This window comes from Lagopus leucura, unplaced genomic scaffold (assembly GCF_019238085.1).
Source record: "Lagopus leucura isolate 7727_CA_CO unplaced genomic scaffold, USGS_WTPT01 Super-Scaffold_760, whole genome shotgun sequence".
Taxonomy (NCBI): domain Eukaryota; kingdom Metazoa; phylum Chordata; class Aves; order Galliformes; family Phasianidae; genus Lagopus; species Lagopus leucura.
Window position 1 is genome coordinate 12756062 of NW_024962257.1, and position 19330 is coordinate 12775391.

The 19330-nt window shown below is 43.5% G+C and overlaps 1 protein-coding gene across 1 annotated transcript in view; it reads left to right on the top strand.

The window, feature by feature from the left end:
- LOC122176147 (dynein axonemal assembly factor 8-like) overlaps positions 1–19330 on the top strand; it is a 76753-nt gene that overhangs the window by 44919 nt on the left and 12504 nt on the right. The window contains exons 15-22 of the mRNA XM_042864459.1: positions 604–758; positions 2107–2254; positions 5364–5495; positions 6944–7138; positions 8193–8519; positions 10090–10152; positions 13911–14080; positions 18853–18979. Coding sequence (XP_042720393.1) covers positions 604–758; positions 2107–2254; positions 5364–5495; positions 6944–7138; positions 8193–8519; positions 10090–10152; positions 13911–14080; positions 18853–18979 — 1317 coding nt within the window. The remainder of the gene's footprint in view (positions 1–603; positions 759–2106; positions 2255–5363; positions 5496–6943; positions 7139–8192; positions 8520–10089; positions 10153–13910; positions 14081–18852; positions 18980–19330) is intronic.

Sequence of the window (19330 nt, forward strand, 5' to 3'; positions counted from 1 at the left end):
CATGATCAGAGGCTGGTCCAAAGATTCTGTAGCCTATGCCACGTGCCAGCCTCTGGGATGAAGAGTAAAGACTGGGCTGAAGAGGTTCATGCTGGTCAGGGTTGTGTAAATTGTGGTCCTGCAGACTAGCAGTGGTAGCAGAGAGGAATAGCTGAGGCTGCCTCACACGCCTTGTAGTAGACAAGTCAGCAGCCAGTCTTGACCTCGTTTAGTTACTCATCACTTTGGCCAGATTTATTCTTAGTCTTCTGGGGATCTCAGTGCTGTCAGCTTGCTCAGGCACAGCCTGTTGGGGGTGGACACAGGGCCGTCATAGGGCCTGAGAGCACAGATAGCTCAAAGATAGATGAATAGCTCGTGGATGGCTGGATAGACTTTATGAGATAGAATGTCTGGAGCAGGTGATTCACAAAGAGATTACTGATAATGCCATAAGCTTTACTGTTGTATGTTGGCTCCTGAAAGCAGCCGTTATAAGATGGATAGAAGAAATAAACCATGAAATACGGTGTCTCTATTTGGGATGTGCTTCGAGTAGGATCTGGCTGCTGAGAGTTTCTTTGCAGTAATACCACAGCTTTTCTTACCTCCTCTTTGATCTAGGGGACGTCATTTTGACAGTGTCACCTCTGGTACCTCCTCATGCGTATGGTAACGTGATTGCAGTCTGTTCTCGTCGGGGGTTTGCTCTGCAAGGAATCAGACAGCTGCAGCTTTCACACAAGCAAGCCATTGTGCTGAGCATGACAACAAGTCAGGTACCAGACAGAATGCACTGCTTGGTTGTATAACTTGGCTTCACATTTTTGAAGCTTACTGTGTTGTAAGTTGATGTGTGAGCTGACACTCCTTTAGTAAGTGTTCTCGAGGGCACTCATCATCTCTTTACCAGCATTCGTGTTCTCTATGTTCCTGTGAGTGGCCTTCTGGTTACTTTCAGTGCTGATGGTTTGGTTTTTTTCATTAGTAAGAAAATCCCACTAGACTTAAGCCTCTCACTGAACCTAAGCATAAACAGACTTGCTTCTACTAAAGCAAGCATTAATTTTGCCATTGATCTCAAAATAAGAAAGAACAGACAGTTCGTAAATGTTTCAGAAGTTTCAGAAATGAAAATAACAATTTCTGATCTGGAAACCTGTATTCAGAACAGTCTTTGTCTAACAGACTGATGTGTGACTGTGTGCTTCACAGTCCCTCTGGGTCTGCTTGTGGCCTTTCAGCATGAGGCAGTCCCATAACTTAATGCATTCAGATGGCTTGCAAGAAGAGCTTTCCTATCGTCAAAAATAACCTTTTTCTTTCTCTCAAGCTCTGTGTAACACGGTAGATTTGAGTTGAATAGAGAGAAGTTGGCATTTTGACATGTCAACCTAAGAAATAAATGATCATAAATGCAAAAATACATTTGAACTTGTACAAGAAGTCCATCTCTGTACTGTAAATCACCCAGGAATCCTGTGACGCTTTGTCTTACAGAGGGCTGTGTTCCTTCACTTCAAATGTTCACACTTAGAGTTGTTTCCTACGTTAATAAGGAAATGTTTCATTCTGCAAACTAAACTGCACAGAAGCCTTCTTTTCTGCTTGTTCTCTAATCAAGCATGAGGAAGAACACTTTCCCTGCCCATAATGTCTTGTAGAATGAAAGCAATGCCTATATATGGAATGCTACATCAAAAATGGGCAGATATCTGGGGCATGCTCCTAAACGGCTATTTCAGAAGATAGCAGCAGAAATGATTGTTTTAATGTGTTCTCTGGTGCTAAGTGTTTCAGGACTTGGGGTTCAAGATCATTTTTGAATGAGTAATTTAGAATACTACCAGTTATTCTCTGCATTTATGACCATTGTGGTTTTTGTTCAGCCCAGTTGTAGAGCAAAACATTTTATGTTAAGTCTTTTCATGAGATTTAAGTTCATTCCTCTGTCTCATGAAGAGATGACAAATGAACACCTACTAATACCTACTATATTAATGGAAGTTAATGTGGTTCGACTGGTGTTGCTGTGTCTTCATATGCCATCATAACTTCAGTGTTTGCTTGAGCCTTGTAGTGCTTAAATCTGGATTTAGTCTTCTAATCTGGTCCTTGTTATTTCAGATTGCTCTATTTTGCCCTGGCAAGATTTCTAGTTTTCCTGAGAACAGTTCTGCACGAGGAGAGCTTTCTGCTGAGCCACACGTGCGCTGTCTTGTCTTGTTGCTGAGAAAGGAGGATGCTAGTCATCATATTCTTGCATTGGTAAAAGGTAATGCTTTCAGTTCTCAAAAACCTCAGCATTTTAGAGCATTTGAACTGGAGGTTAAAAGCCTTGCCAAATTTGTTACATTGTGGGAAGGTTTGAGGATGCTGGGGCCTGATAGTTTTGCTGTCTGAATCTCCAGGCCCATTTTTCTAGATCAGTCACTTCTACATATCCTACACAGCAGATTAATCTTTGTCAATTACTTGATCTTTAGCACTGAAACCCTTTTGAGTTTAGAATCACAGAATAATTTATGTTGGGGGGGGTGACAGAAGGTCAGTCACCCAATGTCCTGTTCAGCACAGCCTCAGCAATTCAGACCAGGATGCTGAAGGCAAGTCAAGCTTTGGGGATCTGTAAGGGCAGAGATTCCACCGCCTCTCTTGGTCCTCTCTTCCAATGCTTTGCTCTCCACATACAGCACTGTTTTTTTCCCCTTATGTCAAAGTGGAACCTCCTGTTTGAATTCATGACCCTGGCCCCTTGGCTTCCCACTATACACCTTTGTAATGGGCTTGGCTTCATGTTTTCTCTTAGATATTATTACTTCTCAGAGGAGTAGGCTGCCTGTCACTGGGCCTGAGGATATCATGCAATCCTATCAACCTCATCCCGGAATTCTGTGTGCTTGTGACTTCCAAGCATCTGAACTGCAACTTATTTTATATGTAGAGACTGCCAAAAGAACAGACATGTAGCTGCCCCCAGTCCTCTTAGTTGATTCAAACTCTGTTCTGATTCTCTGATTCAGGATGGGAGTTATTTAGTTTTCTTAAGGATAAACCGACATTGGCCTTAAGAGGGGAGAATCACAAACAGCAGCAGTGATCAGCACAGAGCAGAGAGCCCTGACCTGCCTGCTGCTTCCTGCCCTGGCAGTGGGCAAATTGACAGTGTCAATTGTCCATTCCAGCATCTCTTTTTTCACAGCCTGCCCTTTAGACTGCTAGGATAAGTGGGTCACTGTAGCCTGAACAGTTCCAGAACAGCTGCTGACCCCTCCATTACACCACAGCAGCTTGCTCCTGAAGGAGGCGTTCATCCATTGCCTTTTATGATGTTTACCTCTTATAATCCATCCACAGTAGAAAAGAACATCTAAAGTTTTTGGAGGAAAAAAAATAAGCTTCAAGAAGTCCTCCTCTTTTTCTTCCAAAGACCATCACAACATGTTCTGAAAACGTATTTAGACACCATGGATTAATCATGGCAGACTAATTACAGCACCATGTCCCTGCTGCCTGCAGACCTAAGGAAAGTTGCTCACTAAAGAAAAATAGCTTCTGCTTTTTCCCTCAAAAAGTGCTGCAGATGACATTCACAGTGTTTGTTTTGCACAGCAAAATTTGCACTAGAAATATCTCTGTGGACACTGGGACAAAAAATATTCAGGAGGGGTAAAATATTTGCTCTTATTGTAGAGCTGTCAATTTTTTTTTTTTTCCTTTGTAGAGAGATTTTGCAAATGCCTCTTTTGTACCCTCTTTGCTTCAGAAGTGATCCAGAGAGCTAGCTTATTCTGTATTCAAGAGCCTTGGAGAGGAAAGTAGTTGTTGCCACATAAGCTTTGGCTTAGCTTCTGGGAAGTGTAGGACAGCACTAGGAATTGAGTAGGGTCAACACCATACTAAGCAGTTTTGTATGTTTAATCAATAAACCCCTGATAAGCAGTCACTTCTTTGATGTTCACCACTGCTCAATCTTCAAAGCAAAGCAAACTTCAGCAGTCATTCTTGAAATGGAGCAGAGAGATAGGTGCCTACAGGAAACATTTCTGTATCAACACCATCAATTTTTGACCAAGCTTTCCTTTGCTATGTTTGAACAGGGAGCAGATAATCACAGAAGTTACAGAATCACAGCTGCTTTTGGCTGGAAGGGATCTTAAAGACCGTTTAATTCCAACCCCCTGCCATGGGCAGGGACACCTCCCCCCAGCTCAAGCTGCTCAGGGCCTCATCCATGGCCTTGGGCACCTTCAGGGATGCAGCATCCCCAGCTCTCTGGGAAGCAGAGCCAGGGCCTCACTACCCTCTGGGTAAAGAATTTCATCCTAATATCTAACCTAAGTCTCCCTTTTTCTAGTTTAAAGCTACTACCCATTGTCATAGCTCTACAGTTCCTGGTAAAGTGTCCCTCTCCAGCTTTTTGTAGGACCCATTTAAGTACTGGAGGGTAGCATCCTTCAGGTACTGAAAGGAGGTTTCATTTATTTTTGCCATCTGAATTTTAAAAAGCAGGTGGTTAGTTGTCAGTGGGACAAGCTCAAGTCTGTGTCAGTGCCACATTTGGCATCTGAGGTTTGTCATCAATGTCTACAGCTAATAATCCATTTTCCATGCCATGCTGCAGTAAACTGTTGACAGGCTTGTAGAATGGAAAGCAAAGATATGTGCAAAATAACTAAAAATAACAAACCTTAAAAAATGTCTGAAATATTGTAAAACACAACCAATTGTTGTGAAACTGCACTCTATGCCAGTATGTTAGTGCACAGCCTGTGCATAGCCTGGCCCTTTGGGAAAGAATGGGAGCGATGACTGTTAGTTTCCAGCACTTAGTACTTGTAAAAGTGCAGTTAAGATATTTTCCAGACTGGGATTTACATCTATTAACCTTACAATAGCTCTCTGGCCTCGTGGTGCTGTGTAGGATGCAGAATATTGGCCTTGCCACTGATACTGAGGGTCTGGACTCAAACAGTGGGTCCAAAATTAGAGCTATTTTTTCTTGTGGGCAACAACTTGCTTAGGACACCTACGGCAGTTCAGGAGCTGTGTAGGATATTCTGTGTGTGCATTCCTTATCTCAGTCCACTGCCTGTAGCTGAAACAAATGAGTCCTGGTCAGAAGGCAGAGGTGTCTCCAGAGAAAGCTGTGACCAGCACTCAGCATTCAACAGCCCCCTTCCTGACTGTATGTGAATATGGGTTGGGGAAGAGGGAACGATAGAACTGCGTTTCATGAGGCAAGCTCAGTGTGACCCCATATAGATGTCTCTGTAATGCATCTGTGGTCAGATGAATCAAAATACTTGATAAGAAGTGTGGTTTTCATGTCAGACTGCATCACGGGGCTTTGTGCTCCTCACAAGCTCTTGTTTTGTGCACAGGACTGATGAATGAACTGGCACAGCAAGGCCTCCTTGGCAACAGGCAGAGCAGCTTGCCTGCCACAGCCAGGCTGGACTCCTCCATGTGCTTCCATGTGGCTCCTTACACTGAGAACTTGCTGCAGATGCTGGGTAGGTAAAGGCTGTGGGAATGCAGTATTCTATCTCTTGTAAGGTCTGACAACCTTTACCAGAGGAATTCCCTGATTAAGAGAATTAGGAGAATGCTCATTCTCTACAGTAACTCATTTAGTGTTCCAATGTCCTTCAATTGTAAAAACTCATTGAATGTCTTCTACTTCTGCAAAGTGAATGGAAGAATCCATGGAAAAGCAATATGGAAATAACTTTGAAATAGATTAAATAATATATTTTTACTTACATTAAATATGACCTGACAACAAGCAGTGAAGCCTTAAAATTGCCAGGATTAAAAGAATCCTACCAATGTGTATTTACTGACACAGTTTTAAAGACAAGTCAAAATATTCAAATGAGATAAATCACTCATTCAGTATGTAGAACTAGGATTTGCTGAAGTGATGCACGTAGGCAGCTGCAATTCCTTCTGCAGTTGCAGAGAAGGCACTTCTTCATTTCTCTTTACTCTGAAGCCCTTAATTTCAATGCATGCACTTGAATTCGTGTCAGTAACTCATTCATTCAAAGCTGGGGAAAATTGATAAGGTTTGGAAAAGCAAGTAAACTTGTTACAGACTTATGACTCAAATGGGTTGGAGGGTCCTAGAACTACTTGTTCTATGTGCTTGGATGTTACAGTAACCAGAAGTTCATTTTGCTAACTATGGGTAATACTGCTTATATACCACTCTTCTGGAGAAGAATTTTTTCCTTACATCCAACCTGAACCTCCCATGGCACAACTTGGAGCCATTTCCTCTAGTCTTATCTCTCCCTACAACCAAATTAACATAAATTGTGAGGGGGGGAGGAATCCAGTGCATGTCATTCACTATTTTCTTTCATTATGAAATGCTAAGATGTGGGAATAGTTAAGTACATGGGTGTTAATCTGTACAGTTGCTTAAATATTCATGCACTTGAAAGAGTATAGAATCTTTCTGATTTCAGCTTTATGATGGGACTGGGAATTCTGCAGGCTGTGTTGTTCCTGGTAGGACAATGGATATGTGCATAATACAGTGTCTCCTGCTTTTCTGTCCTCAGTTTCATGCTGTGTAATCTCCTAGAACACAATATGAAGTATCAATTGAATGCAAAGCCAAGCCTTAGTTATCAATCTGAAATTTATGCCTTAAATCATTTTGCTACAGATCTATCAACACTGTTTAACAGTGCGAATAAGGACATCAAAATTAGGGTTTGAGTATATTTGCTTTACATGCCAAAAGCAATTCCAGTTAAGGGGTGTGACTAATTAGTGAGGATTTGCTGTGATTCTGCTCCTTACATGTGTTTCTTTGTTCAGCTGTGCTGAGCTGCAGCATCACAGTGATGCACTGCCTAATAGAGAATTAGCCAGTTCCTTTTTGCTAAACAGGAATGGATGTTTGTTTATGGGCAGTAACTACGTTTATTTGGATGATGTCTCTGGACAGGAGGAAACTTCAGTGCAGTTCCAGACCCGTGTAACATTCCTCTGGATTTTTTCTGCAACCGAAGATTTGCTTCCGATCCTGAAATGGAGCAAGTAGTCCTGCTGACACTGGTTGGGACGGATGCTATGGGCAGTGCTGGAGAACTCCTTTGCCAGATCCTTCTTCCTGGGAGCAGTAGTCAGTATCAGAATGCAGGTGATTGCTGGCAGCTCCTGGGGGAGGCTGTAGAAGTTGGTCAGGAAAGTTGAGCCTGTCTGGCTGCTTTTATCATAGCCAGAAAGCTTTGAAAAAAAGAGATACGTATTTAAACAAATGATTTCTTCATTTACCTGCCAGAAGTGCTGAAGAATTTGTCATGGCTAGTTAGTGGGCAAGGCTGCTTTCCATTTGACACAGGCTGGCATTTTCTTCAGAGAGGGTCAAAATAGTTCCAGTATGTGCGAAGCCCTTTATGTTTTCCCCGTCTTCTGAGCAGCGAGAGAAAATGCAGCTGTGCAGGGAAGGCACAGCAACAGGAATTCGGAAGTCACAAATCCTATTATTGCTGGTCCACTGACATCCTTTGTGACCAGAAACAAGACAGCACACCTCTTAATGCCTCATTTCCTTGTGCAAAGGAGGAGTAATGACACTGTCCCATGCATTAAATGATCACAAATGATGAGTGCTGTCAGGTGCTAACAAGATGAAGATTGTATGTAATTTCATGATGCAGATTGCATTAGTGTGCAGTAATGCAGTCACTGTCCTGATAAAGGGCAGAAGTCTGGCATACTGTCTGCACTCTTATTCTATGTCCTGTTCTCTTGAGGTGGGGCTGTTTAGTGAGATCTATATCACAGTAGGCAAAGAGGAGATTCCAGCTGACTGCAACTTCCAGCAACCTGAACTCATGGACTGACCCTGTAAATATCATGGAATTGTTTGGGTTGGAAGGGATCGTTAAAGGCTGTCTGGTCCAAGTCCCCTGCAGTGAGCAGGGTCACCTACAGCTCTGTCAGGTGCTCAGAGCCTAGGCCAGCCTGACCTTTAATGTCTCCAAGGATGGGCAGCTCTGAACAGACCGTTCCACTGTTTTACCACCATTATCACACAAAAAAACTTGTTTTCTTACATCCAGACTAAACCTCCCCTTGCAACTTTGAGACTTCTAGTCTGATAGATTAGAGCACTTGTCTCCAAAAGTACTGTGACTTTTATGAAACGTATGCTATCAACTGATACTAGAAATATTTCCTTTGACTTGCAGAAGGACCTGATTCAGGGTTTGAGCTTCTAGGTCTCAAGTGGTTGCCCCGTCTCACTCGGCGTCAGGCAAAAGAAGTAACCCCTTTTGAGGTTGGAGATGCTTCTTGGCAGAGGAGCCTTGATACACTGATGTCTAATCCAGTCCTTGTGTGTGCGTTACGGCGGGTCAATGCCTTCCAAGTCCTTGAAGATGCATTAAAGAGATTAACACAGTGCAGGGAGGAGCTAAGCGAAAGTGACAGTGCTCTGCAGAGAGTAATGGCCTTGACCCCAGAGGTAGCATTCAGACAAGCCATCCTTTTCTTCACAGAGAAGGATCTGGTAGCTGGTAAGCCATGCTTTTGTTGTTTACACTGTTCTTAGATACAGGCTGTATGGGAACTTATTGAACTTGGATGAATAAATCCTTTTCTAAGTTTTTTTTTTCTAAGGCACAGGAAGACTTAATTATTTGGGTTTAAATTATTCACTTGGCTATATAATCAGGGATATTAAATCTGCAGGAGTCAAGCGAGGTCATCTGCAGGTTGGCCTGTTGATATAACACATGGCCTGGTTCCCTTTCTGAAGGTTTCTGGGTACTCAAATGCTTAACAGACATCACAGGAGTTACCAGGACCAGTAAATAATATTCTTTCTGTGTATAAGAGGCCGTGATCCGTCCCATCTATGTGTGGGCATGTCATTGTCATGCTTGACTTCTTCAGTCTAGATGCCCCAAGCTTGCCCTATACTCAGGGAGATGAAGGTACTTCCAATCTACAAGAGCTGAAGCAAGCAGATTTTCTTGAACTTCTTTTTATGCTGGAACAGAGTGAACAGTTCATGAGGAATGGAGACCTCTGTTGTCAAGACTTCTCAGACTTCAATGATATATGCTAGCATTGATCTTTCAGCACTGAAAACCTGCTTGTTTCCTGCTGTACCAAGAAATGTGTAGCCCACACCCTTTAAATCATTGTGCAGACTGAGATATTATTCATACTGGATACTTTTGACCAGCAGTGCATGAGCCCCCACTGTTTTCTTCTGAAGTGGAATACATTGGATGTCACCTAAGCTCTTGGGGATGCTTCACTCCTTACCCCCAAGATAAATAGTTCTGAACCTGATGATTTCTGATTGTTCAGACACATAAATAAATGAAGATTGTGATAACACCACATATCAACTGAGAAGGAATGGTGGAGTTCCACAAATGCATTCATGCTTTGTAATTTATAGTTCTTCTCCTATCTTTTTCTGAGGAAGAAAGGTCCTTTGTTGTCAAGACAAAGTTAGATGCTTGTGTCAAACACACTGTGCTTGTGCAGTGCAGAATAACAAACTGGCTTTGCTGAGTAGAAAGAAGAAAATGTGGTGGTGTCAGGAAAAAATCACTCATTCTAGTATCACAAAAGTCAGATCTGACAGTGAACTATGTGGGTGTTTTGTGTGAGTTTGGAGAGCAGAAAGAGGAAGCCTTCAAAACAGGGTGCAACAGACATCCCAAATTACTGCATAAAACTATAGGACTGCGTGTACTGCTATCCTTCACTGACGTTGTCTTGACACCAGAAGGCAGGATAAGAGATCCAGAACTGTGAGATTGATTTACTGAGGGGCAGTAACAATCACAATATCACCTTTCCCACCACGACACAGCTGTGTCCTCTCACTATGACTTTAGCACTCTGCACTATCACTTCTATAAGGTCACTGCATCTTTCCTCCTGTCTATGTTGTTGTGGGAGGAGTGGAAGGGTCTTTGTGCTAGAGAACAGCTCTTCAGCATTTTGTAGCAGCTGGAAGGTCTGCCATTTCCCATGCTAAACAAGACTACTTTCCTTAGTCCCCACCTCCCGAACAGTAAAGATTCTTCATCAGTGAATCCACAAAATCACATCTTCCTTTTACAGATCCAGAACACCGTCCTACTGCCAAATACCTGCCACCACCTGGCAGGACATCCAGGGCTGGAGGTAAGGTCAGACGTGAGCACCAGTTCCTTCTTCAATAACAAAAAAAATACTATTTTATACTCTTAAAATAGATGGAAGAAACAATATAACTCCAAGCCCTCTGTCAGAGTTGTCAAAACGGAATGGTGAAGCTTTGGTTAGACATCATTATCCTGGGCAATTAGGAAGTAAAGGTTGGATAACCCTGCTTTTGGTACTGGGGGTGGAAGTACTGCTGCAGAATCACCTCTATTCTGCAGTTCTTTGTGTGCCTCAACCACTTACTTGTGGCTGGTGTGGAATGTAGAAGAGAAAATCTCGGCTCTTTAGTAGCACTTTTCAGCTGTCAGCAGAAAGGATAGTGGGAGCCTATAGAGGGGTGCTGGTCTTCATTCCCCAATGACTGAGTGACAGAAATCAGAGCAGAACACACATTTCCTAAGCCTCAGTCAGGAGCTCTGCTCTCTGCACAACAGTGCCACCAAACCAGCAGGCGCTTCACAGATATTGGTTCTTCCAGATCACTCCACTGCTGAAGAGAATAAGTGATACTGTGAAGATGTGAGTTAGAAGTTACAAAGCAAGGACCTCAGAGCTGCTTTCACCTTATATATTTTCTCTTAACATTTCCAGCAACATAGAATGCACCTTTTGAAAGAAAAAAAGTCTCATTAAAAGAAAAGAAAAACTTACCTTCCAGATAAGTTGCTCTGGGAAACAGAAATACATGGATTCCAGACAGTAATAAATACGAAGGAATGGTGATTGCTTTGTTTTGGCAAGCAAATTTTGTTTTTTCTACTATCTACCTTGCACATCTCACTGGTTAAATTTGCCAGTAAGGATCAATGGGAAGAGAAGTCCAGGATTCACAATTCTCAATTCCCACATGCCTTACGTTTCCCTCACCTCTTTGGGTCACTTGCAGGTTTATCATTAGACTGAAGGAAACATTTTTATGTGGGCTTTAGTTATGGCTCACTTACACCTGACTCCTTTCACGCTGCTTTGCTCTCATGAGGAACCTCTGAAGTCGATCATTCCTGTCTAGGGAACATCAGGTTTCAGATCTCTGCTGCTACCTAAGTGTGTACCAGAACACACAGCCCTTCTTTGCTTCCAAGGGCAATAAGCAGTCCTGGGTTTCATGGCATTTTCCAACTTAATTGTAAAATTCTGGGAGCATGGAGGTGGCTTATAGTCATAAAATGCTATTATTTCTTTATAGGCATAAAATTTCAGGCCGCTCCCTGAAATGGTGACTGAGAAAGAACACAAAGTGTAACCGAGTCACCGTAATTCGGTCCTTGCAGTCCTTTTCAGTGCATGCAATTGGGGTCTCTGAAGAGGGGGTAAGCACTACATCTCCCAGGATGTTCCAATACAAATGGGTTCCCACCATGTCTGGAATCAAGCCGTGCATTTCTTGGTATCACATTTTATGATGAGCGTGTCAGAGCAGCGTTAGCTGCGTCATGTAGAGATAGTGGCACTGTTCTCAATTTACTATCCCAGATTGTGCATATATGTACTTACCCACATCTCTCTGCTTCTCTTGCTTAGTGGAAGAGACCCAGAGATGCCACGCAGAATCACTGTTTGCCTACTTGCACGCAGGTGAGAGAAGAGCAAATTGAGAAATGCAGTTGGATTTTGTGAACCTAACTCATGTAGATGTACCAGCCAAAAATAAGTGGAAGGATTATACCAACATTTCTCTTGGGCTTGAATACTGGCAGTGATGCTCATTCTCTTTTCTAAGCATGACAGGAGATCTGGTATTTGCTTCTCTTCAGTTGACACTATTTTAAGCCGTGCTCGTATATGAAATGTTTTATATGAATAGTATATGAATAAATACGGTGCTGTGACTCAGTTTCATCATCAAATCAAAACGCATGTGGATAACTGTGGGGAGAGCTGTGGAGTCATTGGCCGTAGGAAAGGATCTAAAAATATTGTACGTATGTAACAAACACCAGGAAGATTGGGCAAGTCCAGGAGAGCTGCAGAGCAGCCGGAACCAGGGCTGGATGTGTCTGATGGCTGCCAAGCAGGCCTTCCTGGTAGCACACGGTGAGCAGGGGCCGTTCTTTGGTAGGCAGTGGTGTGTTGGTGAATGCTGGCACTTACAGTCACCGGGGAGAGAAAACCACCTCTGGCTAGCAAAGTGTCCCACCTTGGTTTAGGTGCTTGTCTTTGGGCAGACCAAGGTGGCACAGGGGATAAGGAGATCCCCTCCTGAGGTGTCTCAAGTAGCATAAATATGCAGCATGCAGTGATTCTCATGCCACAGGAATGAGGAAGCTTGCCCAGAAACACAGCAGATGGTGGGGAAAGCAGCACGAGGGCGATGCGCGTTGATGTGAGCTCCTACAGTTGATATGCGAGCAGCTGAGTGGATCTGAGTGCCTCACTCTGCTTGCAGGCCGTTGCTATGGCATTTACATCTTTCCGTTCAAGAAATACGTGGAAATGAAACCATCAGTTCTTCAATAGGAGGCCTTTGTGTAGGATAAGGGTTGAGTTTTCATGCCAGATGCGGTCAGTATCCTGGCTTTTTATTTTTGATCCCCTATTTCTCTGTCACTGAATCGCCAACATGCTTCTTGCTAATTGAAAATATCCGTAAGCACCAAATTTCATGCAGCGCTGTTGATGCTTCATTGCATCAACATCTGTATAATTAGTAATGGGGTGTACAGGAAACATGAAATGGTGCTTTATGTACACAAACAGATCATCATGCATCAGTTTTAACAGCTTGCAGTACTGCTACCTCATGCTTCATCTAATTGACGTGGGTAGGAACTGGCAGTTAGTGGGTCCTGGCTGACTGCTCCCAGCATTGTGGTGGACAGTAAATCTTCAAGGGTGTCATCAAGACAAAACCTTAACTACAGTCCCAATAACGCAGGGGCTTAGATTTAATACAGCACTTCAGATTGGCGAAGCTAATGATTTGAAAATGCTATCGTTTAAAGGTGAGATTAGGTGTTTCCTGCCATTGGAGAGGTTTGGTGCCACCAGACAGTCAAACTATTGTGGTCCATTTTGTTTTGCTTCTGCAGCATATGGCTGGCAGGTCTGCTGGGGACATTTTATCAAAAGCCAAAACTTTTTGCTGAAATTTCAATTTTAGATGACATGATCCCTCTTATAATAAGGGTTACAACATCAGCTGGGATCTGTCACACTGTTAATGCCTCTCTGAAACGTAGCTCTAACAGAGAGGTGCAGAACTCTGAGAGATGAAACCATGAGGAATGAGAACAAAATAACCGCTGAAGGATTTCATCGTGGAATCACTGAATTGCTCAGGTTGGAAAAGACCTTCAGGATCATAAAGTCCAACCTCAACCCACCCGTACTGCCCTAACTAACAGCCCCCCACTGCATCGTGGCCCCGAGCACCACATCCAAACGGATTTTAAACACACTCAAGGATGAAGTGAAGAACGTTTTATCCTGCTTAAAGCGTTCACACACAGCATGAAGGAAGGAGTCTGGTGCTGCAGACCTGCCAGGTAGAACTTTTGGATTTGTTGAGCAGGCTTCCTGGAAAAGGTCTACAAGCCCAGACTGCTGTAGATCGTTTATACGTACATATATATATATATACATGCACAGCTTTTTTACAATCTTGTTTAATTCAAATTCCTATGAACTTCATGCCAGTTTTCTTCTATAGGCGCCTGTCCTGGCTCATACACAGAGTTATCTGTTTTGTCTGTGCTTTTAAGAGCAGCTTTGGGTTTCACCAGTGTGCTTTGTTACAGGAGCCCAGATCCTCTGCACGGTGCTGCTGATCAAACCTGGTGCCTGGAGCCATCATCTTGCAAGGATCCTCCGAAAGCTTGACCTAGAAAAATTCACTGTGGTTGGGATGAAACACGTACAGCTGGAGCCAGACATCGCCTTAGGACTCCTTTCTTCTGAAACAAAACAGGTTTGTTATGAACCTGGCCGTTCTGTGGCCGTGTTTAGGGTTAGAATGGGAAAATATGTTTGCTAGTGAGTAATCCATTCCTGAAAGAGCAAAAACTCCCATCCGGGATTTAGTGGTTATTGTTAGAAGTGAGCTATATAGAACAATCAGATCTGTACAATACCAGGCACAAAGCAAGCTGACATGCTGACAGTTTCTTTTATCGTTCGCCATAAAGAAACAGACCTGGTTTCTCTAAAACAAAAGTTCAGAGGATCTGGGAGCTGCAGACCTCCCAGGAACATTAAATTGCTAATTTATAGTGCTCACTCTTAACTGCAGAACAGGAGTCCCCTGTTTCTTCCCTGCAGTCAATCCAGGTAGAGCATCGTTCAGAGTGTGCTGTGCTCTGCCCATGTGCCTCATTCTCCTTCCGTGTGTTTAAATGTGGGAGCTGGGAAACCTTCTTTGTGCTGCCAGGGCATATGTACCTCTAGAGCCAGGTTACATTTTGGTACTACATCACATATGCAGCGGAGGCTTTGTTCCAGAAGCCTGTGTCCAAGAGCCTGTAAGAATGACCTGCAAATAGAGAAAATGGGGTTGCTGTTATTTCTGCTGTCTGATAGACAGTGAGGAGGGATTTAAACCTTGGGGTGTTTAGGGGGGTTTGTCAGCTAAAGATAGACTTGTCTGCTCTTCTGTAGCACTGGGAATTCATTCATCGCCCAACGTGGAAAATACTCATCTGTTATCATCTCAGAATAAAGGTATTGTGGAAGTCAGGAAATGGAAAGCTGAGCATTGCAGAGGAGTTAGATTCCTTTTCTTGAAAAAAACAAAATCCTTGTTAGCTGATTGCTTTCCTGAAGACACTTAACCAGTTAACTTTTATAGAAAGCAAGCCTTTATTATGGATATTGCTCTTGAGTTGGAAGAGTTTAAAGCACACAGTGTAGAAACCATTAATAGATTCTAGAAGAAGACTGGGAACATCTTCAGACAGGGCTCCAACGTCACCATCCATCAGCAAAGATCATTACTTTCTGCATGATAGCAGTGGAATGGGGCAGAAGCACCTGGTTTTAATTATTCACAGATCTCTGCTGAGGGTGGGACAGTGGCCACTAGAATTGCTGAGGAGGTATTTCCAATAAGGTTCTTAATTGCACAACTAAACACAAAAATACTTAGACCATCGTCTGAAACAGAAGGCATTGCACGAAAGCTAAATATCAACCTCAGGGAGAAATGTAGACATCCATAGGATACATTTGAAGGGAGGTTATTTCAGGAAAAAATTCTCTTGTTTTCAGAGTTCCCAAACTGAGTGGAGTGGCTGTTGTGCATTGATTCAGTTTCCTTGGAGAGCTGGTGACTGAGTTTAAGAATTGCAGAGTGTTGGGCTTTTGTCCATGGAAAAAAGCAGGGCTTGAAAGTGCACAAATACTGATGATAGGCTGCTTTTAGCAATGAGGAATGGATGGTAGGAAATGTTTTCTGCTGTATGGAGGCTCCTCCTCATTTTTAGAACATACCCAAAGTCTTTCATCACACAGGGCTGAGCTCCCAAGGTAAGCAGAGAGATGGTGTCAGATGAGGGGTTTATTCACTATAAGCAATGCCAGCATCTCCTTCCTCTTTCAAACGTGTGACTCACCTGCACATTGGCCCATATCCTCAGCAACATGCTGTCAGACATCACTGCTTTTTCAACTGCAATGCTAGCATTTAACTGCTAAGCAGCTTCTGGCCTTTGGCCTACAGTAAGTAATGGGCTGATGAGGTTACCCAATCACAGGAGATGCAGCAATGCTTTTTACCTGAAAGCTAATGATGATGATAATAAAAACAAAGGTCAGCTAAATAGAGCAGACATTGCCTTCTCAGCTTTTACCATGACCCAATAGCATTAAGACTGTGAGAAGCAACTGCTCCAGAGGCAGTTCTGCTATGGAGGTTTTCCTTTCTGCATTTATTCAGCAGATCCCAAACTCACAGCTGTGGCTGCTAGCTAGAAAGTCTGATTGTACAGCAGGGCTGATCTGCTGCCCTTGGATTACCTGCTCTGACTGCCCATAGCAAGTCCCCGGACTCAGTAACATGATGGATTCCCTCCAGCCTTGCCTTGCGAGTCTGATGCTGGAAGCAGAAGAGTTCTGCTGTTTTTAATCCTGTAGTCCTCCGGAGCCAGCGCTCGGCTGGAACTTCCTCTCTGTATGCATCAACAAAATTGCTCACTGAATTCCAGGCAGCTGCACACGTGCCACCTCGCTGCAGCTGCTCGGTTTGAGGCTGGTGCAGAGGCATGGTTTGGCTGGCAGAGCCCTGCCTGGACCTGAGGGTGCAGCACAGGGAGAGAAGTCACCTTGTCTCACTGACACCATTCTAGCCATCAGAAACAACATCATCATTAACCTGAAGCCTGCTCATTTCCCAGGGAAAAGCTGAAAGAAGGGATACAGAGACAGCAGAGATTGTTACATAAACTTAAAGCACTCTGTAGGGTCTGGGGCAAAACAATTTTGTTTGTTGCATTCTTTTTAACAGAAACCACCTCTGAACATTTTCTTTTGCAGGTGTGTGAGGTGGAGTTAGATGAAATGTTGTATCTACAGCTTTGGGAAGTTTGCTTGGAGACGTCATCAGTGTTCTGTGTCTCTCCAGCAGAAGTCCTGATGACGTCTTAGAAAAGTGGATTATGTGCATATATTTTACACTGTCAAAGTTTTCCAAGCCTAAAGGGCTTACTTAGCATTATACAGAACTGAATTAATGTCACACATTTGCAGTATGCTGTGACATGTGGATGTCTGAGCCCTCATCACAGCACAGCTCTGAAACTTCCCTCTGTGTTCCTCCAGCACAGCTGTCCCTGCTCCCCTTTGTCTGTGTTCCTATGGGCTGGGATCTCACAAATATCACAGGTTGTATCAGACCTCTTATCTCAGTAACCAGCTTAAGAATGGGGCATCTCAGATCATTCTGCATTTCCAGATACAGAGGAGGAGATTGGGATTGAGCCAAAGATTTTTCCTTTATAGCCTGCTTACAAAAAAGCAGTTTAGGGGGAATATGAGTGAGAGAAGATTTGGGTCAAAGTCAGTGAATGGCTTCATAGGATAGAAAAACAAAAGATGCCTCAAAGTGTTTTATTTTCATATTTTTGAAAGAAAGGGTGGGATTTTCTTTTGGAAATGTTTTATCTTGAGAATTGCCATTCTCTGGTGCTTTGAAAAGATTAAAAAAGAGAGGAATGAAAACCTTTGGGGAACTGAATGATGCGATTCAGCTGAATCAAGCAAGAGTTTTTCCTCCAGCTTTTAATTTCTTCACCAATGGCTTTAAAAGTAAAAAAACCATAGCTTGGTTTAGCCAGCAAGCTGCAGATGCTGTTGTGTGTATGCACACTGCTGGCTGAGATGCTCTGCATGCTGGCATTGCTGCACTTGGTCACTTGGAGGGCAGGGAGGCAGACCTGGGTGCTTCTGCCACTTCTTTAGGATGAAGGGCTCTGAAAGAGCCTACAGCTGCTACAGTGGATCTCACACTTAATGGAAACATCTGCAAAGAAGCTGGCTCTGCAAGGCTTTGTTCAATGAGAATAGCAGGGTCCTGGACTGCTTTGCTCCTTAGCCGCCTTCTGCCCTGGGCTCTCGCTGTCTTTCTCAATAGTTCTCACTCGTTATGTCCATCCCTGGCCAACAAATCACTCTCTTGTCACTAGTGCAATGAGTGCTAGTGCTTATTAACGCTCATCCTGAATTAAAGATCTCAGCCTGCACAGCTATGTGAGGAATCTCTTTGCTCAGGGTGAACTGACAACCTTTGTAAAAGAAAAAAATGGTAGAGAAATTTGCAATGGAGCACACATTATACCAGGGGGAAAGCCAGGAGTTGAGCTGCTTTCTTTCAGCTCCAGTCCAGTGTCCTGTCCTGAGCATCCTTGTTCAAAGCTCGCTATTTCAGTAGCACTGGTCCCATCTAGTGTATGAAATTCTGCCAGCCAGACTCACAGCACGGTGTGTATTGGGGCAGTGGGGGGCACTGCTTTCATGAAACTGAGAAAGTAAATTCTGCTGTTTGTCTTCTTACCTAAGCAGAAGAACTAAATGTGGTTCCTTATCCTAGAACGTATACATGACCATGATGATATTTCTACTGTCCATCACTTTCCTACCCATATGTCACACTGAAGGTGCTGTGAAAAGGGCATCCCACAGATCAGTGGTTGAGCACTGGGCACTGAACTTCAGAGAGACTTCATTTGTAGCGGGTAAGGACAAATGGCAGCTCCAGCTCTGCTGTCTGTGTTCCAGATGGGAGAACAAGTCACAGCACAAGGCTTCTTTTCCTCTTAGAAACAGGATTTTGTTTCCTTTCTTACTGTGGGGATTTTAGGATATTACTGCAGAAGTTGTGAAAGCTGCTATGGCTAAAATACAAGCTCAGTGCTGAACTTTTCTTCATTCCGTGCATGCCCAGGGTGGGAACTGGGCCTCCCATTTCCTGGTGAATGGCACAGCAGGTACACGAGCTTGGTGGCCATTGCATGTGCTCTGGAAGCTCTGCGTGCAGTGGCCACTAGCATGAATGTTGCAAAGGGAAGAGAAAGCAAGGAATAATGTCAGGTCTGTTTGCTTCAGAGGTGGTTTGAGCCAGAGGGTTGGGATCCATCTACTGCATTTATTGTAATCTGTTCCCTCTCTGCTGTTTCTTTCCAGGATCCTGCTGTTCTAGAAGCTCACTGTACCTACCTTACCTCAGGCACTTCTCTTGTGCTGTGTCTTCAGAGACCAAATGCTGTGAAGAAATTGATCGACATTCTGGGGCCAGAGGACCCTCAAGTAGCCCAAGCACTAAATCCATGCTTCTGGAGGGCTCAGTATGGCATCAGCACTGTCCAAAATGGATTTTATGGTAGGTTTTTGTTTAAGAAAAGTCTGAAGGCTCAGATAAGCTAATGGTAAAAACGTAATGTACTGTTACCCTCCTGCACTGTCAGCACAGATCCAGCCTTGGCAGGCAGTAGTGACCATTATTCCCTAGAAAGTTTTGATTGTGTTTTTGGTGGCTGACCTGAGTACATCTCGTGCTATGAAATATTGCCCCAGAAGATATATCAAAAAGTTATCTTCTCAGAACAGCCCCACATCTGTCTTCCATCAGAACAGATTTCTTTTAATCTCTTCCCCGCGTGGTCATTCTGTGATTTTAGCTTGGTTGTTTTGTACTTATCCCCAAGAACCCATTTGTCTCCATGCTTCTGAC